General features: G+C 32.7%; 1 protein-coding gene across 1 annotated transcript in view; it reads left to right on the top strand.

Annotated features, from left to right (window-relative positions):
* The first annotated feature begins 8,409 nt into the window (after window positions 1–8,409).
* The window catches only part of LOC114331912 (chitin deacetylase 1), a 157,624-nt gene continuing 142,215 nt past the window's right edge, over window positions 8,410–23,818 (top strand). The window contains exon 1 of the mRNA XM_028281613.2: window positions 8,410–8,577. Coding sequence (XP_028137414.1) covers window positions 8,526–8,577 — 52 coding nt within the window. The 5' untranslated portion in view covers window positions 8,410–8,525. The remainder of the gene's footprint in view (window positions 8,578–23,818) is intronic.

The following is a 23,818-nucleotide window of genomic DNA, read 5'->3' as shown; positions in this document are numbered from 1 at the left end:
GACTAGCACGGCGACGAATCAGGACATGATTTTGCAACATGGAACGTACAGGGCTGGCGAGGAAAAACGGAAAACTAAAGGACTAGAACCACAATAAATATATACATCTGTCAATCACAATAAATATATAAATCTGGCAATAATGAAACAAATAAAAAAGGAAAGGGAATGACACTAACTGGAAAATATGTCCGCATTTTTAGAGAGCACCAAAAGACAAGAGAGCGATCGTGGGGTAACTGTATTAAAAAAAAACTCAAAAAGAAAGTAACAAACAAAAGGATAGTAACTGCGAATATAAACATCTAGGGACACAAAATTACCATATTGGTCGTATGTGCCCCCAATTTAGATACATCAGTAAAAGAAATAGATACGTTCTACCAATAACTGGAATCTGAACGCGACCTGAACGCAAGAACTTGAAGAAGACAAAATAATCAAGTAATAGGTAGCTTCGGTTAAAAAGTGACAAATAATACCGGAAATAGACCTATAACCCTTACTCTTGAAAACCTTACAGTATCCTCACAAAAATATACTTAAATATACTTGGCATCAGGACACTTTCTTTATTTCTTTCTCCCCTTTCTTATACCCTTTCAGCGTCTAGTCCGAATTGCGTTCCGTTTCTTGGGCCTTGTCGAATTGCGTCCCAAATATTTTGCTTACCTGGCCACCGATAACGTCTAGTCCGAATTGCGTTTCATTTCTTAATTAGCTAACCCAATTGCGGTCAGAGGATAGCTTAATAAATATTAGGTAAGCAGGGAAATATAATAAACGTAATATCAACTAACAGTTTATTTTTATATAATATATTACATTAAAAATCACCGAATTTATAACTAACACATATAACGAAATTGTATCTTGAAATTTCACCCCTGTTATACTGGTTAATTTTCTGTTCGAGAAAAATATATTTGCTGGAGGTAGCTTTATCTACATTTCTAGAAATATTTTGTTTATTATTTTTATGTAAGAATCGGTTTGAATGCGCTTTAATGTTTCAACAAAAAAAAATATTAGGATGTGGAGACAAACAATAATTTTTAAATTTTGAATGAAATCCATCACAAGAATTAGTTGTTCTATATAGATGCGCTATTCTTTGCCCAAATTTGTGGAGTCCTCTTCGATATACGTTTCAACTAGATAGTTTGCAAATGCGTCAACTCGATGATCATCTGCTTTTTCAGGCATAAAATCTTCCACAAAACAATCTCCAACTTGGCTCGGAGGAAGATACATTAGGCCAAAAATATGCTTCAGCCATTTACCTATTTCTGAGTTCTCGTTCTTATATTCAGAACTCAACCCCACATTTTGTACTTTACGCCACCTGTAACAAGATTATAGAATAAATTCTTTATTTCAGAAAGTAGTTGCATTCAAGAAAAAGTTTGAAACAGGTCAAATTTTATAAAAAAATACATCTTTAAAAAATAATGAGAATATTCAGGAGCCAATTTTTTGACAGAGGTTATGACATCTTTTTTTTATGTCAAAAAATAAATTTTTTTGAAGATATTTTATCTACAATTCTTGTTTTAACTTATATCAAATGATGATTTTTGTAGAAAAAAATTGAAAAAATAAATATTTGAAAAAAGAAATTACCGTAAAGTTTGAAATAAACATATTGAAATGTTTAATTTTACAGCAAAAAATATGATGACGTCATAACTCAAGTTTTTCTAACAATCTACTATTTGCCAGTTACATTGCTATACGTATTACTTACCAAGCTTGAGCAAGATGAAATCGACAACCAACAACATTTGCTTCCGGAAAAACTTCTCGCACGCTGGAGTGGATACCTAATTCGTAATCAATCACTATTTTCGTTGGATTTAAATTGCATCCCAAATCTTGACATTTTTTCTTTAATAATTCGAATAATGATTTGTAAGTGAATTTTTCCTTATTAGGTAACAAACAAAATGCAACCGAAACATAAGTGTCATTAATCAATGTATGTAACCTGAACATCTGAAAAAAAATTTTGTGCAATAATCGAATGTTCCATTCATAAATAAAGTGGAATTGTTACACATAAATGAAAGATTAGACAGACATGAAAAAACAACCATATTAAACTGTTCATCATTAATCAACAAAAACTGTTCATTTTTGATAGTAAATATTTCAATTTGTTTCAAAAATTCTTGAACATCCTTGGCTGATTTTGGCAATTTTGGAACCGTTTTCAATCGCGTGCAATTAATGTTCTTTTTTATGTATTGGACATCTTTTGTTGACAGAGAGGTAAGTACTTCGCTTTGCTTTTCGATTTCCTTGTGTAACAACTTCGCAGGTCGTTCCGCAATATCTTCTGTTGCTTTTCTTTTAAGAGAATTGTTAACTTTCTGGCGAATTAATACTTCTTCAACAAGCTCATGATTGTGTTCACCACTAACTTTTGAAAACACATTATTTAATGTATATAGTTTTGCTTTACACTTTTTATTTGTACAATACCACACAGTTTCATCAAGCTTTTTTAATTCACGAAACTTTCTAAATTTGAATTTTTGAAAAACTGTAAGTGGTTTTCCCCGTTCACTTAACATCATTTCACAATCCATTGCGCGGTGCGATTGTCTAAGTTCACTCTTTACTGTTTGGAAATAAACTGAAATTTTAAAAATTCCACCCCATCAAGTTAACCTCCACTTTCTCTTATTTTTACTAAGAAACTAATTAGGTAAACCCTGTAAACCCAGGTTATACTGTGTAGGATTAAATTTTATTGTTGAAACGGAACGCAATTGACCATACAAAACACATTAGCGATATTACCTGAAAATCCCTCAAAATTTTGGACGCAATTCGGATACCTCCCCTTTCAGGTGTCGGATTTGAGTTTAGTTATGCAACATAAGCGAGATAGTTAAATAGGATTTAAAAACTCAATGACTAAGTTGCCATTAAGTCATTGTAATGCTCACATGGAAGTTCAATACCTTACCTAAGGGCATTATTTTTTGGGGAGGGATTTTGGAATTATCCCGGTCAATTGTTTAGGTATTTTAATTTGGAAACTCTCAAATCCAAAGAACTTTTTATAATCTTTAAGGTATATTTGAACCATTTTTCTCTAAAGTGTATAAAAAAATTTTATATGCAATATTGTTGTCACTTTTTAGAATTGCTTAAAAAAATATAAAGTAAAATCAGCTGTACATCTTTACACATTTTTCATCAGCAACCACTCATATGCAAACCTTTTAGAACCTTCAAATATATATGTTACTGGCCAATCCCGATTTCAGGACAAACTAGACAAACTGTAGTTTATCCTGACATAAATACACACACTTCAGGCCAAATAAGTTTTTCCTGAAGTGCATGTTTTTATATCAGGATAAACTAGTTTAGCCTAGTCTAAACCAATTTAATCTAGTCGAAAGTACATAATTGATTGCAGATTGGTTGCTGACTTAAATGTAAGTTTAGAAGATTCTATTAAGAGTTGTAAGACTTTTAAGTATTTAGGGTAAACTGAGATGGCACTTGTATGAAAGATATAGAAATGAAAATAGTACGGGGAAAACAAGCCACGAAAGCACTCCATAAAGTGATATGAAACAACACTCTAAAGGAAACAAAAAAGGATTTTTCAGGGCATAATACTGAATATTACCCTACAAGAGCGGAAGAATGGCCAGTGACAACAATAATAAGAAATAAAACACGAACAGTTGAATTGGAGTTTATGAGAAGGTGTCTACAAATTACCAGGTAGGATAGAATACAACAGAAGAAATATGAAGCAGAATAGAAGTAGAATGCTCAATTACAAAAAAGGTGTGGTAGTAAAAGTAAAGCCCTGAAATGGTACGGGCATATACAAAGAATGCCAGAGCACCGGTGGCCGAAAAGATTACTGGACTGGGACTCGCGGGGATGAAGACGTAGAGGAAGACCTGCTGTGAGATGGAAAACTAACATAGGAAATGCTGTGATAGATACAGACCTCAGAGATTGCGACTGGGAGAATAGAGTGCCATGGAAGACGAAAACGGCAAACTCATAACGGGAAAAAACCAAGAAGAAGAAAGTAATTCAGCGAACTAGTACGGCTTAATATAAATACTAAATTGAATAAAATTCTTTGTTCTTGGAAAAATAATCATTTTTATTAAAATTATAATTATTCGTAACAAACAAACAATAATATTGAGTTATATTCGCGGTCGGACGGACAGACAGCCTAGGTCAAATTTCTCACATTTAGTAACATTCTTGGAATATAAGCTTTCATTTGACACCTCATTTGTCATTCTACCTGGTATAATGACGGAGGAGTTGAGTTCATGGACAGACAGACGGTCGGACGGACGGACAGACGGACGTTGTCAGATTTTTTCAAAATTCAAAACAATATTAATTCGTAATCGATTTTATTTGTAAGTGTATCTTTTCTTTTAATTTTTGGAGAAAGCCTCATCCTTTTATTTATTATTTTTTATATTATTTAATTATACAAGAATACATTGATTTACAGCATGTATCAATATCTTCATTCGATGTATCATATGATACAATATATCGATGTATAATTTTTTTTGCCATCCCTGTTGGGACGTGATTTGGGAATTCCCCGCATGTAAAAGTTCTTACATATTCGCTAAATTGCTTTCGACTCGGCTAAATTGGTTTAGACTAGGCCGGACTAGTTTATCCTGAAGTGTGAGTCTTTATTATATTAGGATAAACTAGTTTGGCCTAGGCCAAACTAGTTTGGCCTGATGTGTATGTATTTATATCAGGATAAACTAGTTTGGCCTAGGCTAAACTAGTTTGAAATCTAGTTTGGCCGGTAACATATACACAACCAAACATATGTGGAATCACCATGTATCTCAAACCAATAATTATTTATTTTGAAAAAACTTGTTATTGTTGCGAATAAAGATTTTTCTTGAAAATAAACAAACTCATAAAACAATCAGATAATGCAGCTCTGTACGTTAGAGATTATTTACTCTAATTAGTTGTAAATTGATCGAAAATAAATAAACTAACTTTTCCGTTCAAAAACGAAAATGAGCCCTATGTTGGGTTAGCGGACGTACAAAGGGGAAACATATTATTGGTCTTGTGGAGCAAGAAATGTCTCAGAGGAACATAGCTTCAGTGGTAAGCGTAACACAGGGGGTTTTGTCAAAAACTTATGATATGTATCAGGAATTAGGAAAGCTTGCAAATAGACAAAGTAAAAGTCGCTAAAAAGTAACTATGGCTCGCCACGATCGTTTCATTGCCCCAGCAGCTAGAAGAAACCCAACAATGTCTCATCTACAGCTCCAAAAGCAGCTTTTGGAAGCTAAAGTTTTAAGTGTTTCAGTAAAAACGTTAAAAAAATAGTTCGTGTGTATATGAGTATACAGTAGGTGACAGTCATGGGTTCCTCAGTTTTCAAGGAAGCACAAGATTGGTCGTCTAAATTGATGTCTTCAACACCAAAACTGGAACATTGGAAATTGAAAAAAATTGCTATTTTCAGACGAACCCAGATTTTGTAAAATCAGATGACCGACGAATTCGTGTACGTGGAGGGTAAGGAAGATCAGAAAGAACGAAAACCACTAGATCTGTTCACAAATATGAAGTAGGCAGTATCATGTTTTGGGGCGGCATAATGATTGGTAAAAAAATTCATTTAATTTTTAGAGCCTATAGTTAGGATCAGGAGAGTAAAAACTGCAGAAAATTTAATTTTTATTCATGATAATGCATCTTAATACACCAGCAGAATGACTACAGATGTTCGTGAAGCACTGTTCTAGAGTGACCTGCTTGCTCACCCGACCTTAACCCTATAGAGCATTTGTGGTATATGCAAAAGAAAAATTAGGCTCGCCGGGATAATCCACAAAATACTGCACTGCCAGTACAAGCTGCTCTTGAAGAATGGAACTACTTACCACAACAAAATGTTGCCTATCTAATTAGGAGCATGCTCACGCAAATTGAGGCTTGCATAAAGTTTAGGAGTGGTTTACACTGACTGCTAAAAAAAACATAAATAAATAAAAACAAATTAAACATGATTCGTTTTACATTGATATTTTTCATGCTATTGACTTAAAAACAAGTAGTTTCAATTTGTTATTTCCAGGCTGCTTTGTATTGGGAATTGTTTGCTTTAATTTGTATACAGTGAGCACGTAAAGGAAGGAATAAATTCATTTTCTCGAGAATGCACCATTTTGGAAAAAAAATCCCGAAGCAGGTCAATTTTTATTTTTAAATTACGACTTTCTGGCATATATATCATATTAGTGACGTCATCCATCTGGCCGTGATGACGTCATCGATGATTTTTTTAAATGAGAATAGGGATCGTAAGATAGCTTACTTGAAAGGCAATTCAATTCTCTATTCAGCAATATAAACATTAACATAATTATTTATACAGGGTGTCCAAAAAAAATTTTAATTAAATTTTTTTACAGAAAAAAGAAGAATGTATGTAATTTATTTAATTTAAAATACATTTTACTGCTCTCAGAAAACAGAAAAAAATGTTTATTTAATAAATAATCATTGCTTTTCGCTTAAATTAAATGTTCAATCTGTCAAGAGGCAGGTAGGTGGCTGCTTTAATATTGAATTTAAGCAAAAAACAATATTTATTTGTCAAATAAACATTTTTTCCTCTTCTCTGATAGCAGCAAAATTTATTTTAAATTAAATAAATGACACACATTCTTCTTTAAATGTCAATAAATTTAATAAAAAAAATTTTTTGGAACCCCTGTATAAATAAATATGTTAATGAAAGACTAAGTTTTTCAACCTAATAAAAATATTTGTAAATTAAAAATTTTTAAAAAGATTTTTAATTAAAAAACTTATTGGCTCATTTTCCTGGTGACACCTCCAAGGCTTCTACAATATGCAAACCAAATGGATGCTGCAGTGAAGACAAAAGGGAAGGAATTCTACACTATGCAATTCACAACCCCCGTCTGCAGCGTGGTAAAGTTACAACGGAAAATGGACCTAGTTACTCTATAGGAGTAATACTAATATAAAAATAAAAATGTATACCATTTTTATTCAGTTGCAATGCGAAGCCAAAACTGTCTTAATTTTTACCTAGATCAGAGAGTGCAGCCAGCACTCTTATCGACGATTTCACCTCTTGTTAGAGGTTCATCAGAGACTGCATAGGCTGCTTTCTCTGGCCCAGGTAAAAATTTTCGACACATTAATCCCCCCATTGCAACTGACGAGAAGGTAGTAGGTGCATAGAGCCATCTGCTAAATAAAAGACTAAGTTTTTCAACCTAATAAAAATATTTGTAAATTAAATATTTTTAAAAGATTTTTAATTGAAAAACTTATTGGCCCATTTTCCTGGTGACACCTCCAAGGCTTCTACAATATGCAAGCCAAATGGATGCTGCAGTGAAGACAAAAAACAAAAGGGAAGGAATTCTACACTATGCAATTCACAACGCCCGTCTGCAGCGTGGTAAAGTTCCAACGGAAAATGGACCTAGTTACTCTACAGGAGTAATACTAATATAAAAATAAAAATGTATACCATTTTTATTCAGTTGCAATGCGAAGCCAAAACTGTCTTAATTTTTACCTAGATCAGAGAGTGCAGCCAGCATTCTTATCGACGATTTCACCTCTTGTTAGAGGTTCATCAAAGACTGCATACGCTGCTTTCTCTGGCCCAGGTAAAAATTTTCGACACATTAATCCCCCCATTGCAACTGACGAGAAGGTAGTAGGTGCGTAGCGGCATGTGCTAAATAAAAGACTAAATATGTTAATGTTTACTGAATAGAGAATTGAATTACCTTTCAAATGAGCTATCACACGAGCCATATTTTCATTTAAAAAAATCATCGATGACGTCATCACGCCCAGATGGATGACGTCACTAGTATGCTATATATGCCCAAAAATTCGTAAATTAAAAATAAAAATTGACTTGTTCAGGATTTATTTCCAAAATTTTCCATTAATGTAAAAATGAATTTACTCCAACCTTTAGGTGCTCACTGTATATTGGGGATTAAATTACTTTAAAATAAAAACATTGTTGGACTTGATGTGTAGGTTTTTTTAATTCGCTTGAAATAATAAGAAATATCAGATATTCCATATAAGTTTGGTTCTGTGTATGTATAAGATTGGTAGGTGAAATCAATGATTTTTTCACAGATAGACTGGTGTAAAAGCCAATTAAACTTTGACCTTGAAATTTTAAAGAAATGTTTGCTCTTATGCCTTTTCTGCAAATTACTTTGTATTTAAATCTGTTACTTTGTCTGCAATTTACATTTTTTACATTACCAAGCCTTTTATATTGTAAAACGTCCAAATTGATAATATTTCAGACTGACCATCCTCTATCGTCGAAGCCTGCTGGTGAAGTGACGTACGTCAAGAGGGGTTCCAAGTAGGCCGACTATAAAAGCCAGTAATCAGTGGTGTGGATCGGCTGTAAATAGTGGTCCTGTGCGTCCGGTACTTTCAGTTGTTTAAGTGTCATGGCGTACTTCGCAACGACGATTTTCTTGGTTGCGTTGGTAGCCTCAAGCGGTAAGTGCGGCACAATATATACAGGGTGATCCCCACGTTATAATAATATTGTTTTTTGTGGATGGATACTGTTTGATACTGACTTTTTTAACAAAATAGGAAATTTGATTGTTTTTGGATATATCAAATATATATTATTTTAACTTAACAAAAAAATTGAAGAAATTTTTTTATATTTTTCTGAAAAACAGTTTATTTGATTTACATAAGTGCAAATATTTTCCAAACTTTCTATCACTATTCTTCTTTTATTCATTAAACATTTCTATGTCTTCGTTAGCTTCAAAATTTTACCAAGTTTCAAGTTTTTATGATATACATAAATATAAGCAGTGGCGTTAATACGGTCTCCTCCCCATCCCACATTTCGCTCGTCATCGTTTTCTATCCACCCACTCGTTTTCTTCTATAGCTCTATCTGCCATAAACTGTTCTATGCCTTTCTTCCATGTTCCTGTAGGCCTTCCTCTTCTTCTTCTATTTATGGGTGTGTAACTTAATGCTCTTTTTGGCCATCGAGCATGACCATACCATAGCAATTTCTTTGTTTCTATTTGGTCAACCGTGGAATATACACTCTTTGTCTGTCGTCTTATTTCCTCATCTGGTACGTGTTCTAATCTAGATACCCTGCATGCTCTACGTAAGTAATCCATTTCCGCTACTTGACCTACTTCTATATTTTTTCTTTCCTTCCCTGTGAGTTGCCAACGCTGTTTTTTTTATTTTGATTTATTGTTTACTTGTCAAATAATATTGTGAATTAAGTAATGTTAGTGACAAAATATTTCAATAAATATGAAAATGGGTTCCAAATATTCAAGATGCATATATGATATGTTCATTATGTTATGTAAAATAGTTGTTTCTCTTATTTTAAACCTGAATGTAGATATTTCTTAACATAAACGATAATCCTTCGTAATCGTCTCATCAGCACTTTCATTTATTATCTAAGAGTGGGTTATATTGTATATTTATAATGTTTAAATGGCAAGCAATCGGCTTTATTTGGTGACGTCTTAAATGTTAAGGGTAAAAGAGTTGGTTGTTGATTTGCTCGATAAAAATAGCCATGATTTTAGAACCAAGTGAAAGGCTAGTTGTCGTGCAACAGAGTTGGTAATATTGCCTAAATTAATTATAACACATTACAAAAACTGTTGAAATATTTGGACTGTTGATTCATAGATTTGTGAAATAAATATTTTTATGAACATTCCATAAAATTGCTATATTTAAAATAAACAATAGCTTGCCATATATCTTAAAGTTAAGCTTTAAGTTAAAACAAAATAAAATGGAGTCTTACAAGGTTAATTGTTTGCAGATTTTTCTATCAGTGCTGTTTTCAGATCTAAAATTTCATTTTGATGATTTTTTAAATTTAAATTTCGTCCAAATATATATTTCGAATAACTTATACTAAATCAAAAATGAATAACCATTTTCAATTTCGTTGCAAAACGAAAATACAGCCGCATCATATTCTAGTCCAATCAGAGAGTGCAGAAAGCACCTCTACCGGTTTCGAAACTTATTAGTCTCTTATCAGGAGGCACATTTTTTTTAACTTATACTAACTTTAATATATTTGTTTTCTTGAATTTTATAAATAGTCCTTTCCATTCAGCTTTCAGTAGGGAAAATGGCGTACTGTGACTCACGTTATAACCGGAGAAGTTACTGAAAAGAAGTATTCTATTCTTCTCTGAGATTGCTTTAGTATTTTTTTCTATCTCTCAAATTGTTGTTCGTTTCGAACAATCCCAGACATATAAGCGATTTTTTAATTTACTTTCTATGATCTTTATTCTACAAAAGAACTAGAGATAATAATAATATTATAATTACAATAAAGTGCAAGAGTGTGTGAAACAGATGCTGTGTTGGATCAGGTTCTAAGGTTCTTTAACCAGGGTATTTTTCCTTTCAGGATGGCTTGTATGAGGGCACATCTGGATTTATTTCGCATAATGTGTCCAAACTATTTCAGCTTTCGAGATTTGATGGTGGTCAGTACCTCTCGGTTTTTCTCATTCTTCTGAGGTCTTCCTTCTTTGTGACTCGATCAGTCCACGGGACTTCAAGTATTCTCCGATTCAGCCACATCTCAAATGCTTCCAATTTTCTGTACATAATTCAACACCACAAAAAAGGACAGAGGAGACGTAGCATTCTAAGCGTGTGCTCACTACGGAGACCAAAGGATGGTATCCTAGCCTAGAGAATAGTATCCTACTGTTCATATTCGTGAATTCTGGCATTCAAAATAATGCATTTATTTTACATAGCGATCGATAATATAGTTTCGGTCGCCAGGTAAAATAAATTCATTATTTTAAATGCGAGAATTTACGAATATGAAGAGTAGTATACTATGCTCTAGGCTAGGATACCATCCTTTGGTCTCCGTAGTGAGCCTCCTTTTGTTGTTAAAAACTTGTAGGTATTTTAAAAGTTGTCCGCAAATACTATGGCATTATCTGCATATCTGATGTTGTTTATCCGGTATCCGTTTAGTAGAATACCTTTTTCCGTTTCCTGCAAAGCTTCGATCAATTTTCTTTCAGAGTAGGGGTTGAAGATTACAGGAGACAAAACACAGTCTTGCCTCACTCCATGGTTTTCATATATTCGGTGTGATAGATAAATTCTTGTGTGAGATAAATAATAAAATAAAGGACGATAGTGTAAAACTAGTTCTAGCTGAAGGCAAGACGCCTGTTACTTCATTGACTACGGAGACTAGACCTCTTTACTTCGCAAAAAGTATAAAAACAAACGTTGTGACCATATGTTATGTGAAAGAACCAATTTTGTGTCTTCTTCTTTTGGTGATTGTCCGTTATAGATGATAGATATGGCTATTTTGACTTTGTTGACTGCTGCCTTCTCAAGCAAGGATATTGTTCTTCTTCCCATGTATCTAGCATATATAAATTCCTTCTATCGAATAAACGACTTTTTTGGTAACTAATTCTTAAATTAGAGGGAATCCCAGTTCAGGTTAATTCGTAGGCTAATATGTATCACACATAAATTGTCCTTTCAAATGAATTTCCATGCAATAAGAATGACATATAATAGTTTTAGTGACAAAATGTCAATAATTGTTTTCTTTATTTTTCTTTTCGTCTTCTTTATTTCACCTTCAAATATCCGTTATTTACACCAGAAGACACTTTACTTAACCATCATTGTCAATTTGTTGACCCATTGCTACTTTTGTTCAACTATCTCCTCACAATATCCATTATATATTACATATATATTATAAAACATTGGGTATTATAATACAGTGTAGTCCAGAACTTATTGAATTATTGTGCATATTTTTAACATTGTTTAGTTTTAAGGTCAAAAGTGGTAACAATTAAGTAATCAGTTGTTTATCTTTACAGCCTCTCTTAAGGTATTTATATCGTATCAGCTTTGAGCTTATTGCATTTAGTTTCTTAATGTTTTTTGCAGCTGATTCTTATGTTTAGTTTACAATATTCTCCTATTTCTCTTTGTTCATCATGGATGTTGATTTCTTATTCCTTCGGGTTCATGTATTGTTCATAAATCTTAATATATTTTATTTTAATACTTCCTTTGCTTTAATTGTTTTTTCGAAAGCTCGACACTTCATTGGTATTTGCAATTAGTTAATAATCTAGCTTAATATTTATTTAATTATCATAAGCACCATTAGAATTCTTGTCACTGAACTTTCTAACGGAAATAAATACGTGACATATTTTTAAAAATGATTCCGAGTAAATCTGAAATGATTAGGTTTTATTATTTACTACACCATTATTTGTGACTGTGACCAAGTATGAAATCGATAAAACATTTATATAGTTATGAATAAACAATAAAACAATAAACAATAAAAAGATGCGTAGATAAAAATCGTACTATTAAAATTCTGTACGTCGTTCTTTCCTTGCTATGTTTAGACAAAATCTGAAAATTGAAAAATAATTCGAAATATTCTTCTATCTTATAAGCCTAAAATTTTGATCCTTTGGGATTAATTAAGATGAGCTAGCTGTATATAAGTTAGATTTATAGATATAGATGATTCGTCTTCTACGTCATAAGATATGTATGAGCTTACTTATGAGCTTTTTGTTTCGGATTTTCTCAAAAATTTGATACATGGATCACTTATAAATATTTTTCGAGTAGTCTTGTTGTTTTTAAGGTATAAGCATCTGTGGTTTGTATATATTATCAATATGTCAAGGATATTATAATTTTCACTAACTTCCTTTACACATATCTATCATTCATTATCTGACATTTATCTATATCTTAAGCTTATGCCAAGTATTGATTTCTCCACCTTTAATCTTTCCATTAAGAAAATTATTAGGAAACGAGAACGTTCGTAAACGAACCGGAATGGAAGATATTATCGAACATATTACAAGGTAAAAATGGAGATGGGCAGGACATGCTGCGAGAATGAAAGACGGAAAATGGACAAAAAACTGCTTGAATAAAGACCACGGGCAGAGAAGCGAAGCCGGGGAGTCTTGTAACTAATTGGGTAGTAGAAGCGGAGAACCGAAGAGGATGGAAATATCTGGAGAAGACTTATGTTTAACTATGGACAAACTAGGGCTGATTGATGATGATTATGATGATCTGACATTCATTTCCATATTTTAAGAAAGCTAAAAGTATCTTCTCTTGACCTCTTTTCGCCTTACCTATGGACCTCACAAATCCGTACTACTTTAATCATTTTTTATTTTCTATATAGGTTAATATTTCTTTTTCCAGCGTTTTTATCTGTCGTTTTTCCCATTCCTTAATCTGGCCAGCTAACTGATCTCATATGACTGGTTAAAAACGAAAGTCAAATGTTTGGTCTGTAGTTAACCCGGCACCTGCCACGTGGCTTTGCAAGGCATCAACTGCCACGTGGGGTGCTCGCAGCACCCCTTAAAGCTTTTCTGTGAACTAGGTACTTGTTTATAAACAAAATAATGTGTTGAGTTACACAAGAATATAAAAAACATGTTTTATTAACTTATTAGCTACTAATATATTATAAAATTTAAAAAATAAAATTAAAAAGGTGTTATAAGCAAATTAGCAAGTACCAAGCCATAATAAATGAAGTTAACTAAAATATCTAAGAAAATCAAGATTTATTGAGTATAGAGACTATATTAATAATTTAAATCAGTTATTACAATACAAAAATGTAAATCTGACTTGTTTATCAAGAAAACAAATAAAATTTAAAACTTTTTTTTTCTCTGATTCTGGCTTTGGTTTAGAACTAGAACCTTTAGCCACGTAATTGTATAACTTATCACTAAGTCAGGGGAGTAATGTGTAGTGTGTGTGTGTTGAGTAAGTGTCTTGTTACTTTGCAAAGTCGACGTCATTGTCTTTACAAAGAGACGCTAATTGTTTCCGAACGTCTGCGGTCCCTCCGGTGAGTACCGATCCCACAAGGACAGAAACTATTTTCCATTTATTAATTTATAATAAATGAAAAATTTCTGCCCCTGGTAGGATTCGAACTCCCGACCTTTCGTTTCAAAGGTAGGCGCTCTTACCACTGCGCCACAGAGGGGGGAATTTAAAACTTAAAACTGCCAGATGATGACACCCCAATTCGATTTTAGAGCTACAAGTTCAGAATGACACTAAATAACCACTTCAAACACAAACAGATCTATGCTATATAATATTATAGAAAGCTACTATGACCCACAGCACGGTTAACAAACTTGAAATACCAAATATTTGATGAAAATATGTTATGGGTTGCTGGTAGCACCCCACGTGGCAGGTGCCGGGTTAAACTAATCAAAGACCAAGATCATCTTAGCGGATAGACTACATAACAATCATCCAAACATAACCATGATTGACCGGTTTGAAGTTGTTCACTAATACTTATATCATATCTGTATTCATTGATCACAAACATAGGGTCACTATACGTGGTAGTCCGATAAGTACTTAGCCTACAAAAGAAAAAGGAAAGTTTTGGAAAAGTGGCAATTTATTTCTCTACATAGTCTCCTTTTAGCTCGATACACTTGGTCCAGCGATGCTCCAACTTCTTTAACCCGCCTGAAAAATACATTTTCTCGAGGTCTGCAAAATAGGCTTCCGTGGCGGCGATGACCTCCTCATTCGACTTGAATTTCTGCCCAGCGATTGTCTTTTTCAAGTTTGGAAACAAATAGTAGTCGCACGGAGCCAAATCTGGAGAATACGGCGGATGGGGCAACAGTTCGTAGCCCAATTCGACCCATTTGGCCATGGCGATGGTGGTGTGAGCCGGTGCGTTGTCATGGTGGAAGAGCACTTTTTTCTTTGACAAATGGGGTCGTCTTTTCTTCAATTCAGCGTCGAATAGGCCCAATTCGGCATAATAGGGCTGTGTGATCGTTTTGCCCTTCTTCAAGTAGTCGATGTAGATCACACCTTGTGAATCCCAGAAAATGCTGGCCATCACCTTTCCGGCCGATTGGACAGTCTTCGCCTTCTTCGGTGCACATTCGCCGGGTGCTGTCCACTCTTTCGACTGTTCCTTGGTTTCTGGTGTATACCAGTGAATCCATGATTCGTCGACGGTTATGAATCGACGTAAAAACTCCTTTGGATCACACTTAAATAGCGTCAAACACTGCTCTGAAGTGGTCTCACGGTTGCGCTTATTGTCTGAAGAGAGCAAACGCGGCACCCATTACGCCGACAGCTTTCTCATACCCAAAATTTCATGCATGATATGACCTACGCGGTCTTTTGAGATGCCTGCTGTGTCAGCTATCTCGCGCACCTCAGTCGGCGGTCTGCCAATATAAGATCGTGGATTTTTGTCACGTTATTCTCCGTGGTAGCCATTTTCGGGACACCTACGCGTGGCTCATCAAAAACCGACATTTGTCCACATTGAAACTCATTAAACCAATTTTTGACAGTTGCCATCGAAGAAAAAGAGTCACCGTACACAGCACCCACGCGCTCTTTGATTTCGCTGCGTAATTTCCCTTCCAAAAACAAGAATCGAATCACCAACCGATATTGCTCTTTTTCCATTTTATTAAAATTCGCGGACACGCTGATTTTCACACGCACTCACAACAATACTATAATTTCGATTTGGCTGAAATTTTGACATTAGCCTACGAGAACACATTAAATGGCAGTACACTTCATTTGCGATAGTGCCGCCATCGGGCGGGGGGGGCTAAGTACTTATCGGACTACCCTAGTAGGAAGAAATAAAACGTAGATCACATCTAGCAAAAGTTGCCGTAGGAAAGATTGCCAAAGTATGAAAGGACATGCAAATTTGATGATCTCTAAAAATTTAGTTGATCAACTGCTTAATATTTCCAATGCTGATACGGATATGACTCTTGGACTCCAAGATAGGCATAAAGAAAAAATACAGATTTTGTCTTGTCGACCGAACACAGGACAAATAATTCAATTTTAAATGAGCTAAAGATCAGCAAAATGAATTGATAATGAAAACATTATGCAAGAAAAGGTAGAAGACCGAAGATCACGAGAAAGATAAATGGACCAAATTACAGAAATGTGTAAAAGACTTATGCATGTGTTTAATGAAATGATCAAAAACCGATATCTTTAGGCCCAAAACAGACGGGCAACTCTGCTGCGCTACCTTGTGGATCCACAGAGTGGCTGAAAAAGGCGATTTTCTAACGCCGGCGACTACGCTGCGAAGTGGATTGTTTGGAAGGGTGCGGCGTGTAATGTAATGAGTGAGAAAAAAAAGTAAGCTTGTTGAAATTATTAAAAACTTGCCGGCTAATAATCTTTAAAAAAAGTGTGTTCGTCAAAGTCAGTGTTTGTAATGTCCATAGTTTTAAATATTTTATAAAATTTCAACGCTTTTGAAAAAATACCAATAAACTCAATAAATGAAATTAAGAGGAACCAGACAAAAACAGCTATATCATAGAAAGAAGCACATAAAAAGTCAACCAGTACATCGGGTATCCTACAGGCGTAAAATAGTTTGATACAACCTGAAAACTGAGTGAAAGTGAAAAAAATGTTAGCTTGAAACCCCCTTTTAACTGATATCTTATCGTTTTGTTTTCAATAACAAACAATAAAACCTTTTTTAACCTAGGATGGGACCCCACTATTTAACATAAATAAACAAACAAGATTGTATTTGATTTGTTCAGTTCAAATGCATGCAATGTATAAGAAAATGTAAATATAAATAGAGAAAACATTGCTTATGGGATTTATTCTTTTCGATAGGGCTACCTTCTTTAAAATCAGAAAAAAATAATTCAAAGATGACGTCCTATGCTTTTCCTTTGAATGTCCTATAAATATGCCCTCGGGTTCTTGTATCATGTATATCCGGTCTCTTTTGCATTTCAATTAAAAACCGTTCCAAATCGAAATTCATTTTAGGTGCTTACCCTATAAATTCTCGTAAACATCTGCGGCAGCTACAAAAGTGGTCCGTCTGACTGGGGTTTGCCACTAGTGGACGCCACTAGCAGTGAGGCTTGGCGACCGTGGCTGGCCACAGTGGCTCGTCTGGGGTGCGACGTCCACTTCACATAAGAACCCACGGTAAATCATCGGAAGCTGCTTTGTGGATCCACAGAGTAGCGCTGCAGAGTGGCCCGTCTGGTTTGGGCCTTAGAGAAGGCATGACATCACGATGACCACTACACTTACTCCGAGGGGTCAGGACTGAAGAGAGGGAATCTGTACATTCTTGCTACTCGGCAGCATCTTCGAGAGTACCCCGGATTTATGGCATATCTTGCTACTGTTTCTTTTGTTTTTTGAAATCACAATAAAGATGCACTAGAAATAAACAAAGCAAGACACGTTTAATGTTACGAGGAGCACTCCCGAATCATAATTTACAATGTATAACCTTTATAAATGATTATGTGGGATTTACAATGCGTATACATTGTAAATGATGATTTTTAAGTGCTCCTCGTAACATTTAACGTGTCTGTAGGGATGGCGGTTTTTGACAAAACACCGGTTTTCGGTTATGCCGGTTTTTTTGCTTACGGTTTAACCTGGCGGTTATAACCGGCCAAAAAAAAAGGTTTTTCCAAAAATCGGTTTTGATTTTTTTGATCCAATAGGTTACAATGTTATATTTACAATGCACTTTAGTTTGCGATACTCCACTCGACTCGATACTCGATATCAATATGATCAAAATTAGTACTATCAAAAGAAGATTAATATCAATATAAATAAAATACAATTTTTATTAAAACCAGTTTATTCTATTAATTATTATATTTATTAATTATTTTATTATTATTATATATTTACTGATTATTATTAAATATATTATAGCGTAAGATTAATATATACATATTGCAATAATATACAATTTAACCCAACCATTTCAACTTATATAAAATGTCTCAGACTCTTTTTAATGGGATTTAAAAAAAAATAATATCAACATAAATATTTTACTTAAAATTAAATTGGATAATGCAATTTATCTTTTATTTTTACTACCATCAAAAAAAATTATCGTGTATTTCTTTTAACACGTTTGTATATTTTTGTAAAATAGATACATTTTAACTCATTTAATACTTCCTGTATGGGTGTATCGTTTTGAAAACATAGGGACATCCTTGGAGAATCGTATTCGTAATCGGTAATTCGATATTCATAGTAGTCAGAACATTATTTTTGGTAATCAGAGAAAGTCATTCACCCACTTTCAATGTCAAGAGTCAAATGTGAAAAATAGATGATGTTTGTGTCTACTTCAACCAGATCACTTCTTACTTACTTATATTATGATTACAGTTTGCTTCTGTATTTATAAAATAAAATTTGAATTATGGTTTTCTTTGGAATCATTACTTGAGAATAATAATTATGATTGGGATCCAAAATAACACCTAACCTAATCCTAATCACCGTAAAAACGTAATAACCTGTTTTTACTTTAAAAAGAAAAAACCGGTCATAACCGGGACAAAAAAACAACCGGTAAAACCGGTTATTGCGAAGTAAAAAAACCGGTTTTCGGTTTAAACCGGTAGGTTTTTCCCATCCCTACTTGGTTCGTTTATATCTAGTGCATCTTTATAGTGATTGTAGTATAATATTTTATATATCTGTTTTTATTTTCATGCTCATTTTGTTTTCATATCTTAACAGATATGGTTCAGTGCTCTAATATCTACTGATATATTTCCTAGCCTTTTTTAATATCTTCTTTTTTGGATGCTTTTTCCGGTATTGTTGACCCAAATTACTTGTATTTAGCTTTTCGCTTGTGTTAGCTTGTCGCTTATACCGGGTGGCTATCTATATTTTTCCCCATTTTAACTGCCTATAACTTCTAAACGGCTCAAGATAGAAACATGCGGTTTTCGCTGATATGTTTTATTTTACTAAAAGTTTTGTATGAATTGATTGAGTTTTTTATATCGCTTTCAATTACGAAAATAAAAATGGCGGATTTTTGAAAAAAATTTTGTTGACTTTTTTTTAATGGAACACCCAGTATATTTTTTTGTAAATTGAAAGAACGATCATTCACCTATCCAGCGATATAAAGTTTTTAAAATCGGTTATCAAATCACTGAGTAATTAATTTTTAAAATGAGATACACCAGTTAATAGGGAAAAAATTCATCGATTTCACGTAAAAATGTTAAGCAGGGTTTTGAAGGTTTTAAACGATAGATGAGGGATAAATGATGATAATATCGTGAAGACGTACAGCTAATATTTCTTCTTCTTTTTTTTTAAACAGTTACAAAGAATGAAAAACTCAGTTTTTTGACTATAAATCGTTTCTTGTACATTTTAGAGAAAAATATTTCAAATAAATATTGTAGATCTTAAAAAGTTCTTTAACTTGGTGGGACAAGTATTAAAATATATAAAGAATTGACCGAGATAATCGTAAAAAACTCTCATTTTTGCACTAATTTATAAATGTTAATAACTGTATTTTTTGCACAACGATATTTAATTTAACTACTTTAGATTATGCCAATTAAAGGGTTATTTCAGTGTGCTAAATTTCAACCAGATTGACCAAATAGTTTATGAGTTATTCAATTTGTTTATCCCAGAGAGCAATTGTTTAAACAACTGTTCTTGCCCTAACAGTGACTCTAGAGATATTTTACAAATCCCAATCGCTTATTTGAGACTTTAATTTTAAGATGTATTGAAAATGTTTTAAGATTTTATTAAAATGGTTATTAAAAAAACCGTCTGAAAAAGACCCTACTTTTTAGGTTATAAACAATTGGAATAACTTTGACAGCTTTTATGATACACGCTTGTATGTAGGTTCACTGAAAAGCTGGTGAAAAAATATACTTTAAAATTGTAAAAGAATTTTATGTGACCAATATAAATCAAGTTAGAATTTTTTTTTCAATAAATCATATTTCCATTGTTTATAAACATTAAGAGCTGAAAATTGAATGAGTTGTTTAAGAAAATCTATATTTTATGATCCACTTCATATATTGCATATGCGGTGAAAAAATAAAAAGTCATGACTACTCATGACCCGTTAAACTGATGGTATTCGTGAAACACCGCCAACGAATGTGAAGGTGAGAATAGCTTCGTTTTATTTTTTAGAATGGAATCCCAATTTAAAACAATTTACAATTAATTCAACTTTTATGTGCAGAGCTCAACAAATCTAGGTACCGAACTAAAGTAGCAGATGAAGATGCAGACGTATTAATAGTGCAGACATCTCTTTACGAACATACATATGAACCTGACAAGATCGTTGTAATAATTTGTAATGATACCGATATAATCATAATATTGACGCAACTCTCTGTTCCGGACAATTACATATATTTTGAAAGAAAAAAAAAAGCGAAAAAGGACAATCTATCTATCTATTATAATTGTAATAGGTTTAAACAATCTCATATAAGAAGATACGTTGGGTTCTTCTTATATCGTTTTACTGGGTGTGATACAACTTTTTAGATCTGATAAATATTTTTTATGACGAGAATGCTAACAAGGAGGACATCATGAAAAACGGATATATCATTGTTGCTTTGTATTCTGCTGCAATTGATGTTACATATAAAAAAACACAATAACATATTGGCATTAAATGAGTTACGATTTTTACAATTTGTAAGAAATACAGGGAAAAAAAATTTGCGTTTATCATCAATTACAACACTGGTTAGGTAAAAAACTGGATGCTACCCATACCCAATATGGATAGAAAAAGACTGATATGGATTTTGAACCCATTTACACCTTATATTGTTTGACTCCTTAAGTGATATTAAAACAAATAGCATGTAAATGTTTAACGGGTTGCAAAAGTACAAGATGTGGCTGTAAAAAATATGGTATAAACTGTAGGGATCTTTGTACACACTGTGCAGAGTGTGCAGTGGAAGAACAGGAGAAAAAATGTTGCAATCGCGCTGCAGTGGTTCTTGACGATGTCGAGTCAGACTTTGTAGACGATGAACTAACTGTAACTTGCCGAGAAGTTTAGAAGTTGTAGATGTTCACTAGAATAATTAAATTAAAATTCATAAACAATGTTTTATTTTTTATTTTTATACTTATTAGATGCCTACCTAGACAAATATTAATAGCTTCTTTCAATTAAATCATAATAAAACAAAAATTAATTTTTTAAAAACTATTAAGGACTTTTATATACTTTTAATTATTGCAATTAAAATAAATAAATATTGTATTGTACTAATTTATAATTATTATTTTATACTTATATAAAAAATATACTTTGTTTAATAAAATTTAAAGAATTTTTACGAAATACTTGTAAAATTCAATAACTTTTATAGTATAATTGAATCAATTGATTTTCACGGGATTTTCCCATTTTCCCGGAAGTTGAAATTTACACAGTTTTTATTATTTTTTTGAGCTAACCCAGTTAAAAAAAGAAGGTTGCGCGAGCTATGGAAGGTGATAATTTATTGCAGTTTTTTTCCAAAAAAGGAAGCGAAGCTCGAACAATTCCCACCTTCACTTTCGTTGGTGGTGTTTCACGAGTACCGTCAGTTAACGATACCGTTATAATAATAAGTTTTTTATTATTTCACTGCCTATGCAATCTATATACTGGATCATAAAATATAGATTTCCATAAATACAATATGTTCAATTTTCAGCTCTTAATGTTTATAAACAAGGCAAAATTGATTTATTAAAAAAATAATAACTTGATTCATATTAGTCACATACAATTATTTTTTCTATTTTAATATGTATTTTTTCATCAGCTTTTCAGTGAGCCTACATGCAAACGTGTGACATAAAAACTGTCAAAGTTATTCTAATTGTTAATAACCTAAAAAGTAGGGCCTTTTTCAAACGGTTTTTTTAATAACAATTTTAACAAAATGTTAAATTTCTTTAATATATCTTAAAAATAGAGTCTCGAATAACTGATTGCGATTTGCTAAATATCTCTAGAGTCACTGTTAGGGCAAGAACAGTTGTATAAACAATTGCTCTCTTAGAAAAACAAATTGAATACCTTATAAACTATTTGGTCGATCTGGTTGAAATTTGGCACACTTAAATAGCCCATTAAATAGCATAATTTAAAGTAGTTAAATTATATATCATTATGCAAAAAGTAAAGTTATCAATATTTATAAATTAGTGCAAAAATGAGGGTTTTTTGCAATTATTTCGGTCAATTGTTTATATATTTCAATATGTTTCCCACCAAATTAAAGAACTTTTTAAGGTCTACAATATTTCTTTGAAACATTTTTCTCTAAAATGAACAAAAAACGTTTTATCGTCAAAAAACTGAGTTTTTCATTCTTTGTAACTGTTTAAAAAAAAGAAGAAGAAAAATTAGCTGTACGTCTTCACGGAATTATCATCAGTTATCACTCCTCTACCGTTTAGCACCTTCAAAACCCTGCTTAACATTTTTTCATGTTTTTTTACCTATTAACTGGGGTAAGAGGTGCAGCGTGGATATCACATACCTAAATAACATGTAACTAAGCAAAATGATATTATGTTGTGATTTTCACATTGCATCTCTCATTTTAAAAATTAATTTCTCAGTCATTTTACAACCGATTTTAAAAAGAATTATATCGCTGGACAGGTAAATGACCATTTTTCAAGTTACAAAAAAATACACTGGGTGTTTTAATAAAAAAAGTCAACAACGTTTTTTTTTCAAAAATCCGCCATTTTTTATTTAAAAGCGATACGAAAAATGGCCATTTACCTAAAAAATTGAAAAAACGATCATTTACCTATCTCGTGATAAAAAAATGTTCAAAATCGGTTGTCAAATGACTGAGCAATTAATTTTTAAAATGAGAGATGCAATGTGGAAATCACATAACATAATATCAATTTGCTTAGTTAGAGAGTTGCACCTCTCATTTTAAAAATTAATTACTCAGTCATTTGACAACCGATTTTGAAAAACTTTATATCGCTGGATAGATGAATGACCTTTCTTTCAATTTACAAAAAAATATACTGGGTGTTCCATTAAAAAAAGTCAACAAATTTGTTTTCAAAAATCCGCCATTTTTTTTGTATTTGAAAGCGATATAAAAAATTTAATCCATTCAGACAAAACTTTTACTAAAATAAAACATTTCAGCGAAAACCGCATATTTCTATCTTGAGCCGTTTAGAAGTTATAGGCAGTTAAAATGGGGGAAAATATAGATGGAGACCCGGTATATAAATAAACAATTTGAGATGTGGATTTATCGACGAATCCTGAAAGTTCCCTAAACCGCACGAATAAAAATTAAGAAATGCTGAGAAGAATTGGTACACAACGGCAACTGCTATGCACAATTAAACAGAGAAAAACGGAATACCTGGGGCACATTATTAGAAACGAAAGATACCAATTTCTGCAAACGTTAATGAAGAAAAGATCGAAGGAAGAAGAGGAGTGGGCAGGAAGAAAATGTCATGGCTCCGTAATGTCAAACAATGGACAGGGCTAAGAAACATAGAAGACCTAATACATACTGCAAGGTATAGAGAAAAATGGTCAAACGTGATCGCGAACATCCATTAGTGGATTGCATAAGAAGAAGAAACAATTTATACAATAATTATTCATTTCATCGTTGTCCTGTGCAATTAATCTTAATGTGTATAAGTCTTCCTTTTTCAATGTTATCCAATTTTTAAATTTTTATTAAAGTGTGTTTTAAATAAAACTGTAGATATTGAACATCTA

This window comes from Diabrotica virgifera, chromosome 4 (genome assembly GCF_917563875.1).
Source record: "Diabrotica virgifera virgifera chromosome 4, PGI_DIABVI_V3a".
Classification (NCBI taxonomy): Eukaryota; Metazoa; Arthropoda; class Insecta; order Coleoptera; family Chrysomelidae; genus Diabrotica; species Diabrotica virgifera.
Note: the sequence above shows the minus strand (reverse complement) of the source record. Positions and strands in the feature narration are given on the sequence as shown.